This window comes from Panthera onca, chromosome C1 (genome assembly GCF_046562875.1).
Source record: "Panthera onca isolate mPanOnc1 chromosome C1, mPanOnc1 haplotype 2, whole genome shotgun sequence".
Taxonomy (NCBI): Eukaryota; Metazoa; Chordata; class Mammalia; order Carnivora; family Felidae; genus Panthera; species Panthera onca.
The window spans coordinates 178,681,018-178,696,068 of NC_138346.1; the positions used below are offsets into that span (position 1 = coordinate 178,681,018).

General features: G+C 45.9%; 1 protein-coding gene and 1 long non-coding RNA gene across 3 annotated transcripts; one reads left to right on the forward strand and one right to left on the reverse strand.

The window, feature by feature from the left end:
• Nucleotides 1–60: 60 nt before the first annotated feature.
• CZIB (CXXC motif containing zinc binding protein) lies at nt 61–6,105 on the forward strand. Of its 2 annotated transcripts, XM_060621530.3 has the most exons (8): nt 61–193; nt 382–465; nt 1,586–1,642; nt 2,010–2,091; nt 2,300–2,331; nt 4,112–4,189; nt 4,914–4,979; nt 5,845–6,105. In XM_060621530.3, the coding sequence occupies exons 1-8, from the start codon at nt 188–190 to the stop codon at nt 5,920–5,922; spliced, it is 483 nt and encodes a 160-aa protein (XP_060477513.1). In that variant the 5' UTR covers nt 61–187; the 3' UTR covers nt 5,923–6,105. The 2 variants fall into 2 exon arrangements, with proteins under 2 accessions (XP_060477513.1, XP_060477515.1); XM_060621532.2 differs by lacking the exon at nt 61–193 and having other exon boundaries at nt 1,533–1,642.
• LOC132671107 (uncharacterized) lies at nt 3,711–9,415 on the reverse strand. The gene is made up of 2 exons (XR_009606954.3): nt 9,134–9,415; nt 3,711–6,599 (listed from the first exon to the last, which is right to left on the reverse strand). It is a non-coding gene; the product is annotated as an uncharacterized LOC132671107 (long non-coding RNA).
• Between the last annotated feature and the right edge of the window lie 5,636 nt (nt 9,416–15,051).

Consider the following 15,051-nt stretch of genomic DNA (forward strand, 5'->3'; position numbering starts at 1 on the left):
CCACCTGATCGAAGAAAAAGCCCGGCATGCCCCGGAAGCCACGGCGCGTGAAGACCCCGCCCTCCGCTCCGCCCCACGCACGCCGGAGGTCTGCACCCGGGTGCGCTAGCGGCGCCCACCGTTTACGACGGGCCGGAAAGTAGCGGCCGCAGCCAGTGCCGGGCCTGTCGGGCCGAGCCGGGCCAGTATGGGGGTAAGGCGAGGGCGGACTGCCGCCGGGACAGGGACGGGAAGGTGGCGGGAGCTTGTGCCAGGAGGGAATGAGAGAAGTGGGCCCGCACTGAGAAGGAGCGGGGAGGCTCGTACCGGGAGGGGAGGGACTGGGGCTAGATAGGGCTGCGCAAGCGCCGTTGTTGCAATTGCGGTGGCCCTCCCTCACAGAAAATTGCGCTGCAGCTCAAAGCCACGCTGGAGAATGTCACCAACCTCCGGCCCTTGGGCGAGGACTTCCGGTGGTACCTTAAGGTACGGCTTGATGGGAGGGGCCCTAGGCGGGAGAAGGGAGGAGCATCGTGGAGCCCGTAGGCGCGGTGAGGTTCCGGGCCCCGGAGCGACTCCGGAAGGGGGCGGGGCGCCACAGGCCCATCCCCAGGATAGTTTTCCAGTCCCGAATTGCCGGTCCAACGGGAGCTTTGTGTCCAGCAAGATCGGAAATATGTAGCCATTAAATGTTATTTTCCTGGATAGAATTTTGTTCTTTTTTTAAAATGTATTGGTTAATTCTTAATTGGTAGTCTTTTGGAGTTCCTTTTGTAATTTTCTCTCCGTGAAATATTTCATGTTGTGTAAACACCGAAAGGCTACCTGAAGAGGGCTTGGGGTTATTTAGTAAGGAGGAGAATTTCGCTGTTTTGTTTGTTGATTAGGCTTTATCGTGAAAGCGTTTTAATTTTGTGCGTGGCTTCCCCCTTCCTTCTCTACCCTATACTGGTGAATCTGGTACTCTGGTGACTGGGTCTACAGAGGCCCCCCTCTTACCTGAGCAGTTTGAGGTCCTTCACTCTGCCAGATCTCAGAACTTCTGCTTTATTTCCCTCGTTGTCTAAATCCCAGCATCCTTCAGAACCTGGCAAAAGCTCTGTCTCTTTCAGGAAGCTTTGTTGGCACCTTTATTACCAAATACTTTGAAACCCGAGTACCAGAGCTTATTTGAGGAATTGATGCCCTTCTGCTTCAAAAAGCACACAGTCTAGTTAAGGAGACAGAGAAATAGAGTAACGACAGAGTGACGAGTACTTTTACTAGGAACCTACAAGGCCTGTGAGAACACAAGGAAAGCTCCAGACCTAATGAGGGGATGGGGGTGAGGGCTGTTGAAGCCATTTCTGTACTATATTAGCCTTGAATTTCCAGCTAGACTGGGTGCTTCTAGGACAGGTGCATGCCAGCACAAAAAACACTTGACCTGTTCTTTGCCCGGAGAGAAATTCAGTTACATCCTTGGTGGGGCCGGTTGTAAGGATGAGGTGAGACTGTGGACAAGAGGGTAGGTTGAGCATGCCCACCTCTCACTGTTCTTACCCTTCCTTTAGTGTCTGCCCAGCTGAACCAGCTATTTTACTGATCTTCTTTTTCCTCCCCCAAGATGAAATGTGGCAACTGTGGTGAGATTTCAGAGAAGTGGCAATATATTCGGCTGATGGTAACTACTCCCCCTACCACCATACCCAAACACAAACACACATATGCCTCTGGGCAGGGATTTAGGGAGAGAACCTGTGGCCCTAATCTCGCAGGTCTTTGCACCCTACTTTCTGTAGTTTGGGAGGGCAGGCACTAGTGTGATCAACACTGGGAAGACCAGGCTTCTTTGGGATGTGAGGCAGAGCTCAAAACCGAAAAGAGTCTTTTTCTCAGTCTCAAAAAGCCTCCCCAGGATTCTTGTTGTAGCAGGTGGCTCTCCCTCTCTCGATCTTGGTCTCTTTAGCTAATAAGTGGTAGGACTGGGTCTCTTTGAGACCTTTACAACTAATTGATATTTGACTAGAGGTTCTTTTTACCCTTGCCAGGACAGTGTGGCACTGAAGGGAGGTCGTGGCAGCGCCTCCATGGTCCAGAAGTGCAAGCTGTGTGCAAGGGAAAACTCCATCGGTAGGTCAGGTTGTGAATCCTGAGCTCCCCCAACCAGGCCCATATCTTCCTGGTACCAGACCAAAGGCAAGCTCATGTTACTGTGGGTGGACCCAGGCCTGAGGTGCCCAAGCGATTGCAGCAGACTCTTTTTCCCAGAGCCACATCTGGGCACCTGGACAGGGCCAGGGTATGGACTCGTCAACTTTTGTCTTCTCTTATGTTTCAGAGATTTTGAGCAGCACCATCAAATCTTACAATGTAAGTTTCCTGCTGTGGTGGCAGGTGTGGTGGGATTAAATCTAAGCTGGAAGCTAAGAGGCCTGGGTTCTAGAGTTCTGTCTGTACCAGAGTGACTTGCCATGGGACATTCATTCATATACTTGTTCACTCATTCACTCAGTCTGTCATGGTATTAGTCGTCTATTCACGATATACTGGCTGAGTGCTTGGTAGGAAAGAGATTCATGAACAGGCTATTACAGTGTTTTCTTTATAAGCACTAGGCTGTGGATCTCAGTGTACATCTGACCCAACCTGGCCACTCAGTTTCCATCATTGAGAGCACTTTGTCTACCCTGGGGGACTAGTGAGCCTTCTCTGAAACCATGGGTGGGACAGTCCTTTGGTGCATCCCATCCTTGATATTGACGTTATAACTAGTTATACATTAATGTGTTAACAAAGTAGTCTAAAGGGGAGGGAGGGAGTATGTGCTTTGGGTCTCTGTTTAAAAGGTAGTTATTTGTATTCATCTATCCCTTATTTAGTATTTAAAAAAAAATTTTTTTAATGTTTATTTTTGAGAGGGACCATGTGTGGGGGAGGGGTAGAGGGAGGGAGGAAGACACGTAATCTGAAGCAGGCTCCAAGACTCCAAGCTGTCAGCACAGAGCCCAAGGTGGGGCTCAAACTCATGAACCATGAGATCATGACCTGAGCCAAAGTCAGATGCTTGACAGGCTGAGCTACCCAGGTGCCCCTCCCTTGTTTAATATTTTTGAAACATGTCTGATTTTTGCCAAATTCTCAGCTTTTTCCTGAAGTTTAAGGGAGAAGTCATGAGGATTTGCTTCCAAGTAATTGATAATGTAGTGGAAGAGACAGATTAACAAACAAAAACAAACCAGAGCCAACAGAGTGTCTTATCAGTGCTAGGCACATGGTTAATGTATAGATTTTATAGTGAATGACACAATGTGATTGAATGTGTGGGTGTGGTGCCTGGCATCTCTGAGCCCATGGGTGAGGTAGGCATGAGTTTCCTCACTAACCCACCCCTCTCAGGGTGCCCCCTTCATGTGAAAATTCCATTTCAAAGGCTTTTTTTTTTTTTTTACAGTTTATTTATTTTGAAAGAGAGAACATGAACAGGGGAGGGGCAGAGAGAGGGAGAAGGAGAGAGAATCCCAAGCAGGCTCTGCACTGTCAGTGCAGAGCCCAATGAGGGGCTTGAACTCACAAACCGTGAGATCATGACCTGAGCTGAAATCAAAAGTCAGACACTTAACTGTGTCCCCCCGGGCACCCCTCCAAGCCTCCTGTCTCACAGCATGGCAGATGGTTAGCAAAAGGCTGCAGTTAAGTGTACTGGGCCATTTGGAAGATCTGGAGACTTTATAGCTTAACATTCTTGTTCATATTTTTTGAGAATTTTATCATTTATTGAGCATAGTCAGGGACTATAGCTGGGCACTTTACACATAGTTCAGATTCTCACAACAAACCTGCAGTGGTTTCTTCAGCCCAGTCTGACCATCTTAGATGGGAAGAGAGGCAGAAGGCAGAGCTCTGTCTGAGCTCATATCCAGGCAGGCTGACTCTAGAACCCACAGTGTTTCTTCTACAGCATCTGTGTACAAGAAGGTCTCACAGGGAGCAGGTGACCAGTGCAGACTTCTTCCGGAAGGGAATGGGTTGCTCCTGAGTCCCATTCTGGGCTCACAAGGGCAGTTGGGCCCACTTGGCAGGAAGAGCAGGGGCAGTGGGATCATCCTAAGGGCCCAGTTGGGCCTGCCCCCTCAACACACTTCCTTTCTAGGCTGAAGACAATGAGAAGTTCAAGACAATTGTAGAGTTTGAGTGTCGGGGCCTTGAACCAGTTGATTTCCAGCCTCAGGTGTGTGTATCTTCCCAGGGAACCTGTATCTTTGGGGGGGGGCATATAGAAAGTGACAACAGAACTCTGCTTCATGCAGAGACCATGGACTAGGACTTCCTTCTCAGAATAATAATTGTTATTTATTAAGTGCCTACCATATGATGGGCACGTTCTGGTCACTTTTACGTGTTACTTCGTTTAATCCTCACAGTGACCTTGTGAAGTTATTCACCCTATCTTTCAGACAAGGAAAGAATTTCAGATTTTGCAACTTGCCCAGGGTGACAGTTCATAAACACTGGTACTGTTATTTGAACCCAGGTCTGTCAGACTCCAGAGCCAGTGCTTATCCCACTTTAGTTGTGCAGCATTTTGACCTCACAACAAATCTGTGAGGCAGGGAGATGAGACAGTCTTGTCATCCCCATTTCATAAACAATACGACTCAGGTCCAGATAGGGGAGTGACGTGCCTAGGATCTCAGAAAATTGGGTAATGGAAAGGTTTACCCCCCACCTCCTGCCTCTGGTCCAAGGCTCTAGTTTGGAGGAACTACTATACTCCTGGGGCAGCTGCCAGGCCCTGGAAGTGCAGTAGTTATTCCAGAGCAGGTGCCCCCACTGCGTCTCTGTCCTCCTATCCCAAGGGTGGTGGGAAGAGAGCCATTTCCCTGGCCAGGCCTCACATGCCAGACTGGTGCCTCCTTTCCCCAGACTAACAGCTGCCGTCCTGTCACCTATAGGCTGGGTTTGCTGCCGAGGGCGTGGAATCCGGGACGGTCTTCAGTGATATTAATCTTCAGGAGAAGGTACAGGACTTGGGGGGTCTTGCAGGGTGCTGGAGGGTACCTGGTGGGAATTACCCTTCTGGTGAACAAAGACCATCAATACAAAGCTGACTCCACATTTTTTTTGCTGATGATTTTGGTGTTTAAAATGGCCCCAAGTGTAGTGCTAAAGTGCTGTCTAGTGTTCCACAAGCAAGAAGTCTGGGGTGTGCCTAATGGAGAAAATGCATGTTAGATCAGCTTTGTTTAGGCAGGAGTAACAGTGCTGTCAGCTAGGAGTTCAATATTAATGAATCAACTATATATATTAAATAAGGTGGGTTTTTTTTGTTTTTTTTGTTTTAACAAAAACCTACCCAAAACAAGGTTATATATTGATTGAAGAAAATGATCAGATGCTTCTGAGAACCTAACTTTATATTTTCCCTGGGAATAGTGGTTCACTGTTTGCTAATTCAGTGTTTGTAGTGATTATGTAGATTGTAACTACCATGAATAACAAGAATCAACTGTATTACTGGCCACATTACTGTCTTACATAGGCCTTGTGGTCAGGCTTCAAAAGAACAGAAACTTCAGTTTGCATAGCACCTAATAACAACAGTAACTGAAATTTACTGAGCTCTTATATGCACCCAGTACTATGCTGAATACTTTTACATGTGTTACCTCATTTGATTCTTTCAAGATGGAGATCTGCTACTGTCCCCCCCCCCCCCCCCTTTTTCTTTTTTTTAAATAGAACTGAGACTCAGAGAAGTTAAGTGACTTGCCCAAAACGCAGTCTGGCTCTGTTCTGGGTCATACATGTTTCAAGTCCCAGTTCATGACCACTGTGCACACTGTCCCATCTCATGAGGCTAATAACGGCCATTTTCCCCCACAGGACTGGACTGACTATGACGAAAAAGCTCAGGAATCTGTGGGAATCTACGAGGTCACCCACCAGTTTGTGAAGTGCTGAACCCTCTTCCTGCACACTTGCCTCAAAGAACTGAGAAGGGACAATGTGCCCCAAGCAGCAGAGCCCACTGAGGCTAATCCCCTCATCCCCTGTCTGCTGGAAGCTGTCTGAGCCCTCACAGCCTGCATGCTGGGCTCTGCCACAGCTTCCCAAGCATCACCAATAAAGCCGCTGTTTGTGCTACACTGGTGCATGAAGACAGAGTCAGGTAACAGCCACTCCCTCCACAAATGACAGTTCATGTTGGGAGTCTCTGATTGCTTCCTGGCACATTCCCACAGCACAGGATCCATTCTGTACTTCTCAGGGCTCTCCAGCTCTTGGGGAGGGGGCAGGTCAACCCAGAGGACCTACGTCCTGAACCAAAACACTGCACTGACCACCTTGCTCTCAGGTAAACCCAGGCATCTCTAGCTGGTGTCACGTCATGTTCCAGGGCTGGTAGGGACTTTGGAGTCAACACTTCAGTCCTGGCATGAATCTGCTCTGTAAAATTCCTGCCAGACAGTCATCAGGTCTGTGCCCACTTGCTGTGATGGGGCAATCCTCTCCCATCAGGGGAGTCAGTATGAAAGTTCTTCTTTCTGCTAAGTCAGCCTCTGTGCTCCCTACAGCTCCTGCTGGTCCTGGGTTGTCACTGTGTGGTCATGCAGCCCTGTGGAGGTCTGAAGATCCCCCTGCAGAGTAGAAAGAGGAGTTCAGTGCACAGTAAGGTCAGGAGGACATGCTCATGCCTTCACACTGGTAAATCCACCATCTGGAAAACCTGCTGTGTGACCTTATTGCTCTAGTGTTCTGCTGAAACCAGGAATTCTTTGGAATAAAAATTACTGCAATTTCTGAGAGGCCCTTAGGGGAAGAGCCTGCCTACTTCCAGACTAGTTGTGGGGGGCACTACCTCAGAGTTCACGTAAAGCTGGCTGTATCCAAGGGTGGTGAAGAGATTCCTACCTTGTCCATTCTCTAGTATGGCACATACATCATGTTTCCTCCAGGTTCTGGTTCCTGGCCCCTGGACCTCTTTTTTTGTACCTGATAAAGCAGGGCTTCTTTGGCCCTCCCTCAGCAGGTCTATGAAGTGTGTCACCCACAGGGTCCAAGTCTACTGCCTGGCATGAAAGCAAATAAGTGGAAGAAGCCTGAGTAAGCAGCCTTTCTAGGTTTTGGCCTCTGTAATATCCAGTGTGTGTTTGCTCATAAAAACAAACACTAAAAGGATCTCAATGTTTTCTTTATATTTTAGATTATTTTCTCATTTCTCAGGGAGGTAGAAGAAACCAAATGATCACTAACAGATTAAAGGAAAAATAGATTATGCCAACAGATGCAGAAAAAATATTCAGTAAAATTTAACGCCGATTCAACAGAAACAACAAACCATAGAAACTCTTAGCAGACCACAAGTAGAAAGGAACTACCCTCATCTCACAAAGGAGATCTACAGAAAACCTAGAGCAAAGGAAATGTGTGAAGTATTCCATGCAAGGTCATGGTAAGATGTGGATCCCCTTGATCACTGCTACTCTTCCTTGTGCTTGAGATCTGACAGCAAAAAGAAAATAAGGGTAAGTCTCGAAAAGGAAGAAACAACTCATTTTCACAGATTGTGATTTTCCACTTAGAAAATCCAAAAGCATGAACAGGTACTGGAATTATGATCAATACCCAGAAACCAAATGCATTTCAGTACGATGGCAATATGCAAAATCTAATTCAAGAAAAAAGTGCCATTTATAATAGTAACAACAAAAAATACCTCCAAAAGTAACTAGGAACTAAATCTATCAAAAATGTTTATGACCTTATTGGACGAAATTATTAAACTTTGCTGAAAGGTGCTAAAGCCTAAATAGAGACCTATGCTATTGTTGATTGATAGGAAAACTTGAAATTATAAAGATCCTTCTCAACAAATGTATCTATAAAGTTCTTATGGAAATCTCAACTTTTTTTTTAACAGAATGTAAATTAATTCTGAAATCCATGATACGACACAGGTGGGAGACTCCCTCTACCAGATACCACGATGTAGTTACAAAGCAATGGCAGTTAAGCCACCATGATATTAGAGAAAATTACTAAACTTTGCTGAAAGGTGTTAAAGCCTAAATGGAGACCTATACTATTATTGATGGATAGGAAAACTTGAAATTATAAAGATCCTTCTCAACAAATGTATCTATAAAGTTCTTGTTGTAATCTCAACTTTAACAGAATGTAAATTCTGAAATCCATGATATGACGCAGGTGGGATACTCCCTCTACCAGATACCATGATGTAGTTATAAAGCAATGGCAGTTAGCCTCCATGATATAGTATTTGTATATTGTGATATACAAATAGAACAGTGGAACAGTAGACAGACCCCTGCATGTATGAAAACTGCATGGTTTAAGACAGGTGGTATTGCCAGTTTGGAAATTATTAACTTGCCAATAAGTGGTGCTGGGGCAATTGTTTACATTTGCCCATTAAATGAAACTGGGACGTTATTTCACTGGCATATAAGTCTATTCCAAGGTTAGTTCTCTTGGGTGCTTTGATACAGCATTATGCTGGGTAGAAGAAGAATCCTGGGCTCAGCGTCTTGCTTACTGTAAACCCTGGGCAAGTACGTTTCCTCTCAGGACCCCATTTTCGCCATCTAAAAGAAAAGGGCACTTTGACCTCTGACATTCTGTTGCTCAATAAGATTAGTCAAAATGGTGGCAGCATGTCTGAGGCCTGCCCCTCATCACCACCAGGAAAGTTAGTTCCTGGCCCCACACTCCAGGACTGTGGTCTCCTGTCCAGGTAGTGGAAGTTAAAGCAGCCAGATGTGGGGACCATTTGAGGCCTAAGTTCCCTACCATCTTAATTTGGACATTCTGCAAAGGTCCTCAGTATGCTCTTACATGATCCCTGAACAGCTGTTTAAAAGGTAACCATCTTTATCCAGTAGCATTTTTTTAAAGTAGGCATGTGTGTGTAAACACTTGGCTTTTTCTGAATAGCAATGAGATGAAGGTTGGGTAACATTAGGCTGCATCCTCGTGTACAACAGTCATTTCTGTTGTTTCCCAGAAAGGGCAGAGTCACCCAGAATCTCTGCCTGGCTAGGCAGCCTGGTGATCATCTCACAATGCTGTCCTCATTCCTGTGTGAGCCAAGTTCCCCTGGACTGAGCCCTTTCCCTCATTAGCCATTAGAGCTCCAGAGAAGGCTGCCTACCTGGCTGGCCTTCAGAAAGCTCAGGACCCACAACACTGGATATCTTCACTCTCCTGACACTTACCATGCATCTGAATTTTCATTCGGCCATCTTCCCTGAGGGTTTCTGCTGCAGCAAGCTCTAGAGGGAGAAAGATGAATCAGACCCACGCTGTCTTGTTCAAGAGCCAAGTAACTAAGCCACTAATTAAAATAGTCACTGCCAAACATACAAATGCATTGGATCACTGGGATTACTTGAAAAGGGTAAATTTCCTGGCCCCACGTCATTCCCACTGAATTAGAATCTCTGGGCTAAAACCTGAGATGAATCTGACGTTTCTTTTTTTTTTTTTTTTTTTTTTTTTTTATTTTTTTTTCAACGTTTTTTATTTATTTTTGGGACAGAGAGAGACAGAGCATGAACGGGGGAGGGGCAGAGAGAGAGGGAGACACAGAATCGGAAGCAGGCTCCAGGCTCCGAGCCATCAGCCCAGAGCCTGACGCGGGGCTCGAACTCACAGACCGCGAGATCGTGACCTGGCTGAAGTCGGACGCTTAACCGACTGCGCCACCCAGGCGCCCCGAATCTGACGTTTCTAGATCACCAGTATCACTAGAAGAGATTTCATAGCAGGATGTGCTCTGGGCCGCTGCAGGGACTAAATGAGATAATGAAGGCAACATGTTCAGCGCAATGTCGGGGGCACAGCACACAGGAAGAAATGGAGGCAGTTCCAATTTTGTTAGAAATGCAGACAGTCTAGGACACCTGGGTGGCTCAGTCGGTTAAGTGTCTGGACTCTTGATTTCAGCTCAGGTCATGATCTCACAGTTTGAGAGACTACGCCCCTTGTTGGGCTTTGTGCTGACAGCACAGAGCCTGCTTGGGATTCTCTCTCTCTGCCCCTCCCCTGCTCTCACACGCGCAGATGCTCTTTCAATAAGTAAATAAACGATAAAGAAATGCAGACAGTCTGGGCTGTTCTCTAATGACTAAGTACCCACATGGAGCTGCTCCCTAAACTGGGAAACAGCAGTAGATAGCCAACCTTGCCCTAGTTCCCCAAGTACTGTACTGCTGCTACAGCTCCCTCTTCTGAGCCTATTGCTTCCTGCTTAGAAAGAATTGGTTTGGACTGGAAAGACACAATCTAACAAGACAAGACAAACACCAGCTGTTGCTTATAAAAGCCAATTACTTAGATTTATAGCAGACATGGGCTGAGTTACAGGTGAGAAAAGACCTGGCTTTGGGTTAATCATAATAAGCTCACCCTATGACAACTGCAAATTCACTGTGAATTAAAAGTGATCACAGGCTAGATCAAAAGAAATAATGGCAAGAAATAGGATGAGAGCAGGCCCTCTCTCAGCCCCTGATTGGTTAGTCCATGCTGTAGTGAACTGTCTCATTTGGCGCTCTGCACTTTAATGCAATTACAAACAAAACTCAGTAGGCCTGGAGATCATTCCTGTGAGGTATAGTGTGAGAACAGGAGAGGTTTCTCTAGGAGAAAACATTAGGAAGGGGGTTGGGGGGAAGGGGCAGAGGTGATCAGCCTCTACAGAGCTGAAGGACTGACATATGGAAAAGTGCAAAGACAAATTATACTCCATAGGGGCAAACTAGCACCAAGTGTAGAGTTTCAGGGGGATTTCAGTTCAATATAAAGGAGATTCTCCTAATGTCTATCCAGAATTGGAATGTGATACATTTTACTTCATGAGCTCCCAATCCCTGGAGGCTTTCAAGAAAAGACTATGAGGATTCAGGCCTCTAACTTGACACAAGACCAGATTTATCGTATCAGAATTTCTATTTTGATGCATCCAGGCAGGAATTACTGGGCTAGACAATACTAGGAATTTTACAACCTTAAGAATCACTACTACAGACAAATATACGGAGTTGAACTGTCAACTGTCAAGGCTAATCGGTGAGAAAACCAAAGACTTGTTTCTCTTCTGAAATATCCTAATAACAAAGTTTTAACAATAACTGAAGAGGAAAATGAATTTGCAACCAATGTAATTCAATGAGCTAGCTCCCCTGAAAAACCTGGGCTCTCGCTGGGTTGTTGCCACTCTTCTGATTTGCTTGGAGTTAGTATGGAGAGGCTGCTTCAGTACCTTCGGCATACTGAACTGTAAGCACTGTTGTCCACTCTCTCTTGCCCAGCTCAGAACCTCTACCTACAGTGACCATCTTGCTGTTCCACGGACTACAAAGGCTCAGATGCCACGCATTGTGTTGAACATGGGGATGATGATATAGCCCTCAAGACACTTGCTGGGACAGATGAACGGACAATCACAGCACGGGGCTTCAGGCGGATATTCTGTCAGTCAGTTCCCAAATATTTAACCAGCCCTGAGCCCCTCCAGTTGCCCACAGCCTCGCAATGGAGACAATTGCAGAAACTGTAAAGTGCTGTGGGAAAGGTTAAATTGTCAGGACATTTTGGGCATACTCAGGAGCACTAATTCAGTCTCAGGATAGGGTGAGGGGAGGTTTCCTACAGGAAGTGAAATCTCGCTGAAATTTCAAAGACAAGCAGAAGATGGCCAAAAGGGTGGGGCCTTTGCTGTTCCAAGCAGAGGCAATGGCAAATAGCATGGCATCCCTGAGGATGTGCAAGCTGTTAAGATAGGTGAGGCTGAAAATATCAGTTGGGTCAGCCCCCTCAGGGACTCCACTGTCACATTAAGGGATATGGACTTCTTTGCCAGGTGGTGAAAAACCATTTTAGAATTTTAAGCAGGGATATTTCAAGCAGGCTTGAAACGGGAAAAAAATCACTGGCTACAGTGAGGAGGAAGAATGGACTGGAGTGAATGAGTGAAGTCTAGAGTCAGGAGGGCCAGTCAGGAGTGAGGAAATAGATTCCACCTCTTGAAAGGAGAAGCTACAAGGTTACCATGCAAAGGTGTGGGTGCTAGGAGAGAACAGACATCTCCAGCAATAACCCACTATGTGTCAGGCCCTTTACTGGCTAAAACAGAAGTCAAAGCTAGGAGCAGCAGGAGAATGGAGAAAGGGACGACCCACCACACCCTAACCTCCCTCACTTTCTCCACCCGCCACTGTCTCGTGTCCCCCTCCTCAAATTCTAGCCATTCTTTGTCATCGTGTTACATGAGGATAATTGGAGAGGTGTCGCTAGATTCGGAAAGCATGTTTCATGTGGTCTAACTTAAAACATTAGCTAGTAGGAACCACAATGCGATACCATTTCACACTCACCGCAATGACCACATGCAAAATAGACAGATGGATGATAAGTGGTGGTGAGGATGTGGAGACATTGGAACCTTCATACTCTGCTGGTGGAAATGTAAAATGTGTCCAGTGGAAGACACCCTAGCAGTTCCCTAAATGACCAGAGCTATTACATGACTCCGCAATTCCACTCCTACACCTATACCCAAGAGAAATGAAAACATGTCCACACAAAAACTTACACACAAATGTTCACAGAATTATTCTTAACAGCCAAAAAGTAGAACAACCCAAATAGCCATCAACTGGTGAATGAATAAAATGTGGTATATCCATATGCTGAAATAGTATTCAGCAATACAAAGAAAATAAGCATTGATACATACTAGATCATGGGTAAACCATGAAAACATTATGCTAAGTAAAAGAAGCCAATCACAAAAGGCCATACATATATCCTATAATTCCATTTATACGAAATGTCCAGAATACGAAAATTTAGACAAAGAGTATATTAGTGTTTGTCTAGGGTTTGTGGGTAGGGAGGGAGGAGTTGAGGGAAAAGGAGAGTGACTGATAACAGGTACAGCATTCATTGGGGGGATGAAAATATTCTAAAATTCATTGTAGTGATAGTTGTGCAACTGTGGATATGCTAAAATGGCTGAATGATACATTTTAAATAAGTGGAATATATAAGGTGTGAAGTATATCTCAATAAAGCTATAAAAAAAACATAAACTACATGATATCCACAAAACTCACTCAGGAGGTCCAGGGGGAATCTCAAAGAAAAGCAAATAATCTCCAGAGAGGTTGGTATGGCTGTGAACCTGGAGATGAGCCACATCGTTCCAGAGTTATGAACAGAGAAAGCCACCTGGACAAAACTTGCTGACTTCCCAAAGCCTACTCCTCACACAGGAAATTCCACATGGGAGCGGCTTTAGGGTCAGGAAGAGCAGGGATTAATTTAACAAAGTTCAGCATTCTCCTGAGTCTGGAGGTCAATTAGTTTCAGATGTTGAATGAAAGAATTCAAGCATGAACCCAAGACCAGAAGGAAGGGTCAGGTAAGTTGTAAATAGGAATGCCGAACACTGTACTACCCAAGGGTCCATTCATCCTGAACATATGCATGAAACAGGTATCTCAGCCCTGCAAGTTCCAATCAAAGCTTCGGTCTTAAGAGCTTATGCTGTGGGGAACTCGCTATGCAAGTGACTGGAACCAACTCGCTTTGATAAGGAATGGAACAGCAGAGACCTCACAGCAGCAAGAGAACACAGATTTAGCTTCAACTATATGCCAGATGCTTTACCTCTATCATTACATCCAGTCATTACATCCAGTCCTCATTACATCCCCGTGCTATAGGAACTGTCCTCATTCTACGAAGAGAAACTCACACAGCAGACAGGCAGAATAACTCGCCTTTGGTCACATAGTGAGGACACGGTAGAACCAGGATACCAGGAGTTCAGGTGTTTGGGGGGCAAGGAGGGGGGGGCGGTGTCACTATTTGCTTATGACAAATAGTACACGTCCAGGATCTTCTCCAGTTAGAAGTTCTTTGAGACGAGGCCCTCGTTCTTGGTTAGTCGGAGAAATGGAGTCGTCTGACTCACCCACCCTGCAAATGGCCCCACAGATAGCATAGGTTTTAAACTTGCTTTTGAACTTGCCTGTCATCCTGTCAACCGTTTGCTGTCCGTACAGGTGCACGAACCCACCGGCGTAGTTCCGCGGTCGAAAGCAAACAGTGGCCGCCACTACGCAGAGGAAGCGCCAGAGCAGAGAGCGGGCAGGGCGGGGCCGCAACAAGTGCTTCCGGGTTGGCACGGGCACGGAGAGGCTCTAGTTCAGGTTTTCTTGATAGTTCCCAGGTGAGAGCAACATCATGTTCACGTGTGCTGGCAGCCTTCAGATGGCCCTCTCTAATCAAACCACGGAATACAGGGGGCCTGGTACCTGTTGGATCATCACTAAATGATTACTGAGTGAAGGGTGGAATCGACTAAGAAGGGGTGCAGGCATGTTTATGTGAACTGTAAGAAGAATTAAGTGAGATGATGCTTTGGAAGTGCTTGGTGACTGGCCAGTCCCGGAATTCAAATCCCAGCTGTCCACTGAGTCACTGGGGGATCCACTGGGAATGCAGCTGAAATTAAACACAAACAAAAACCCTTCTTTTTCAAAACACAAGATAGAACAGAACACCCTTCATATTACAGTGGTGTTATAACAATAGATTAACATAAAATTCTGTGTTCACTCAAAACCAGAGATTTCAAGTGCAAAATGTACTGAGTGATCATGTGTACATTAGGCCACAGATAGCACGTTAGATTCAACTGGTTAAAATAAATACACCACCAATTATAAATCTTGATTTGGCTGGAATAGTCAAATAGCACTCCCCAAATCCATTGGAATATCCTTCACTGCTGCAGGACTATCAGAATGAAGCATCAGCAGAACACTTGCTAGAAAAATGAAGAGGACTTTCAAAGAGAAGATGTCTTTAAATCTTCCGGTGGCGCCTGGGTGGCTCAGTCGGTTGAGCTTCCAACTTCGGCTCAGGTCACAATCTCACAGTTCATGGGTTTGAGCCCTGCATCAGGCTCTGTGCTGACAGAGTCTGGAACCTGCTTCAGATTCTGTGTCTCCCTCTCTCTCTGCCCCTTCCCTGCTCGCACTCTGTCTCTCAACAATA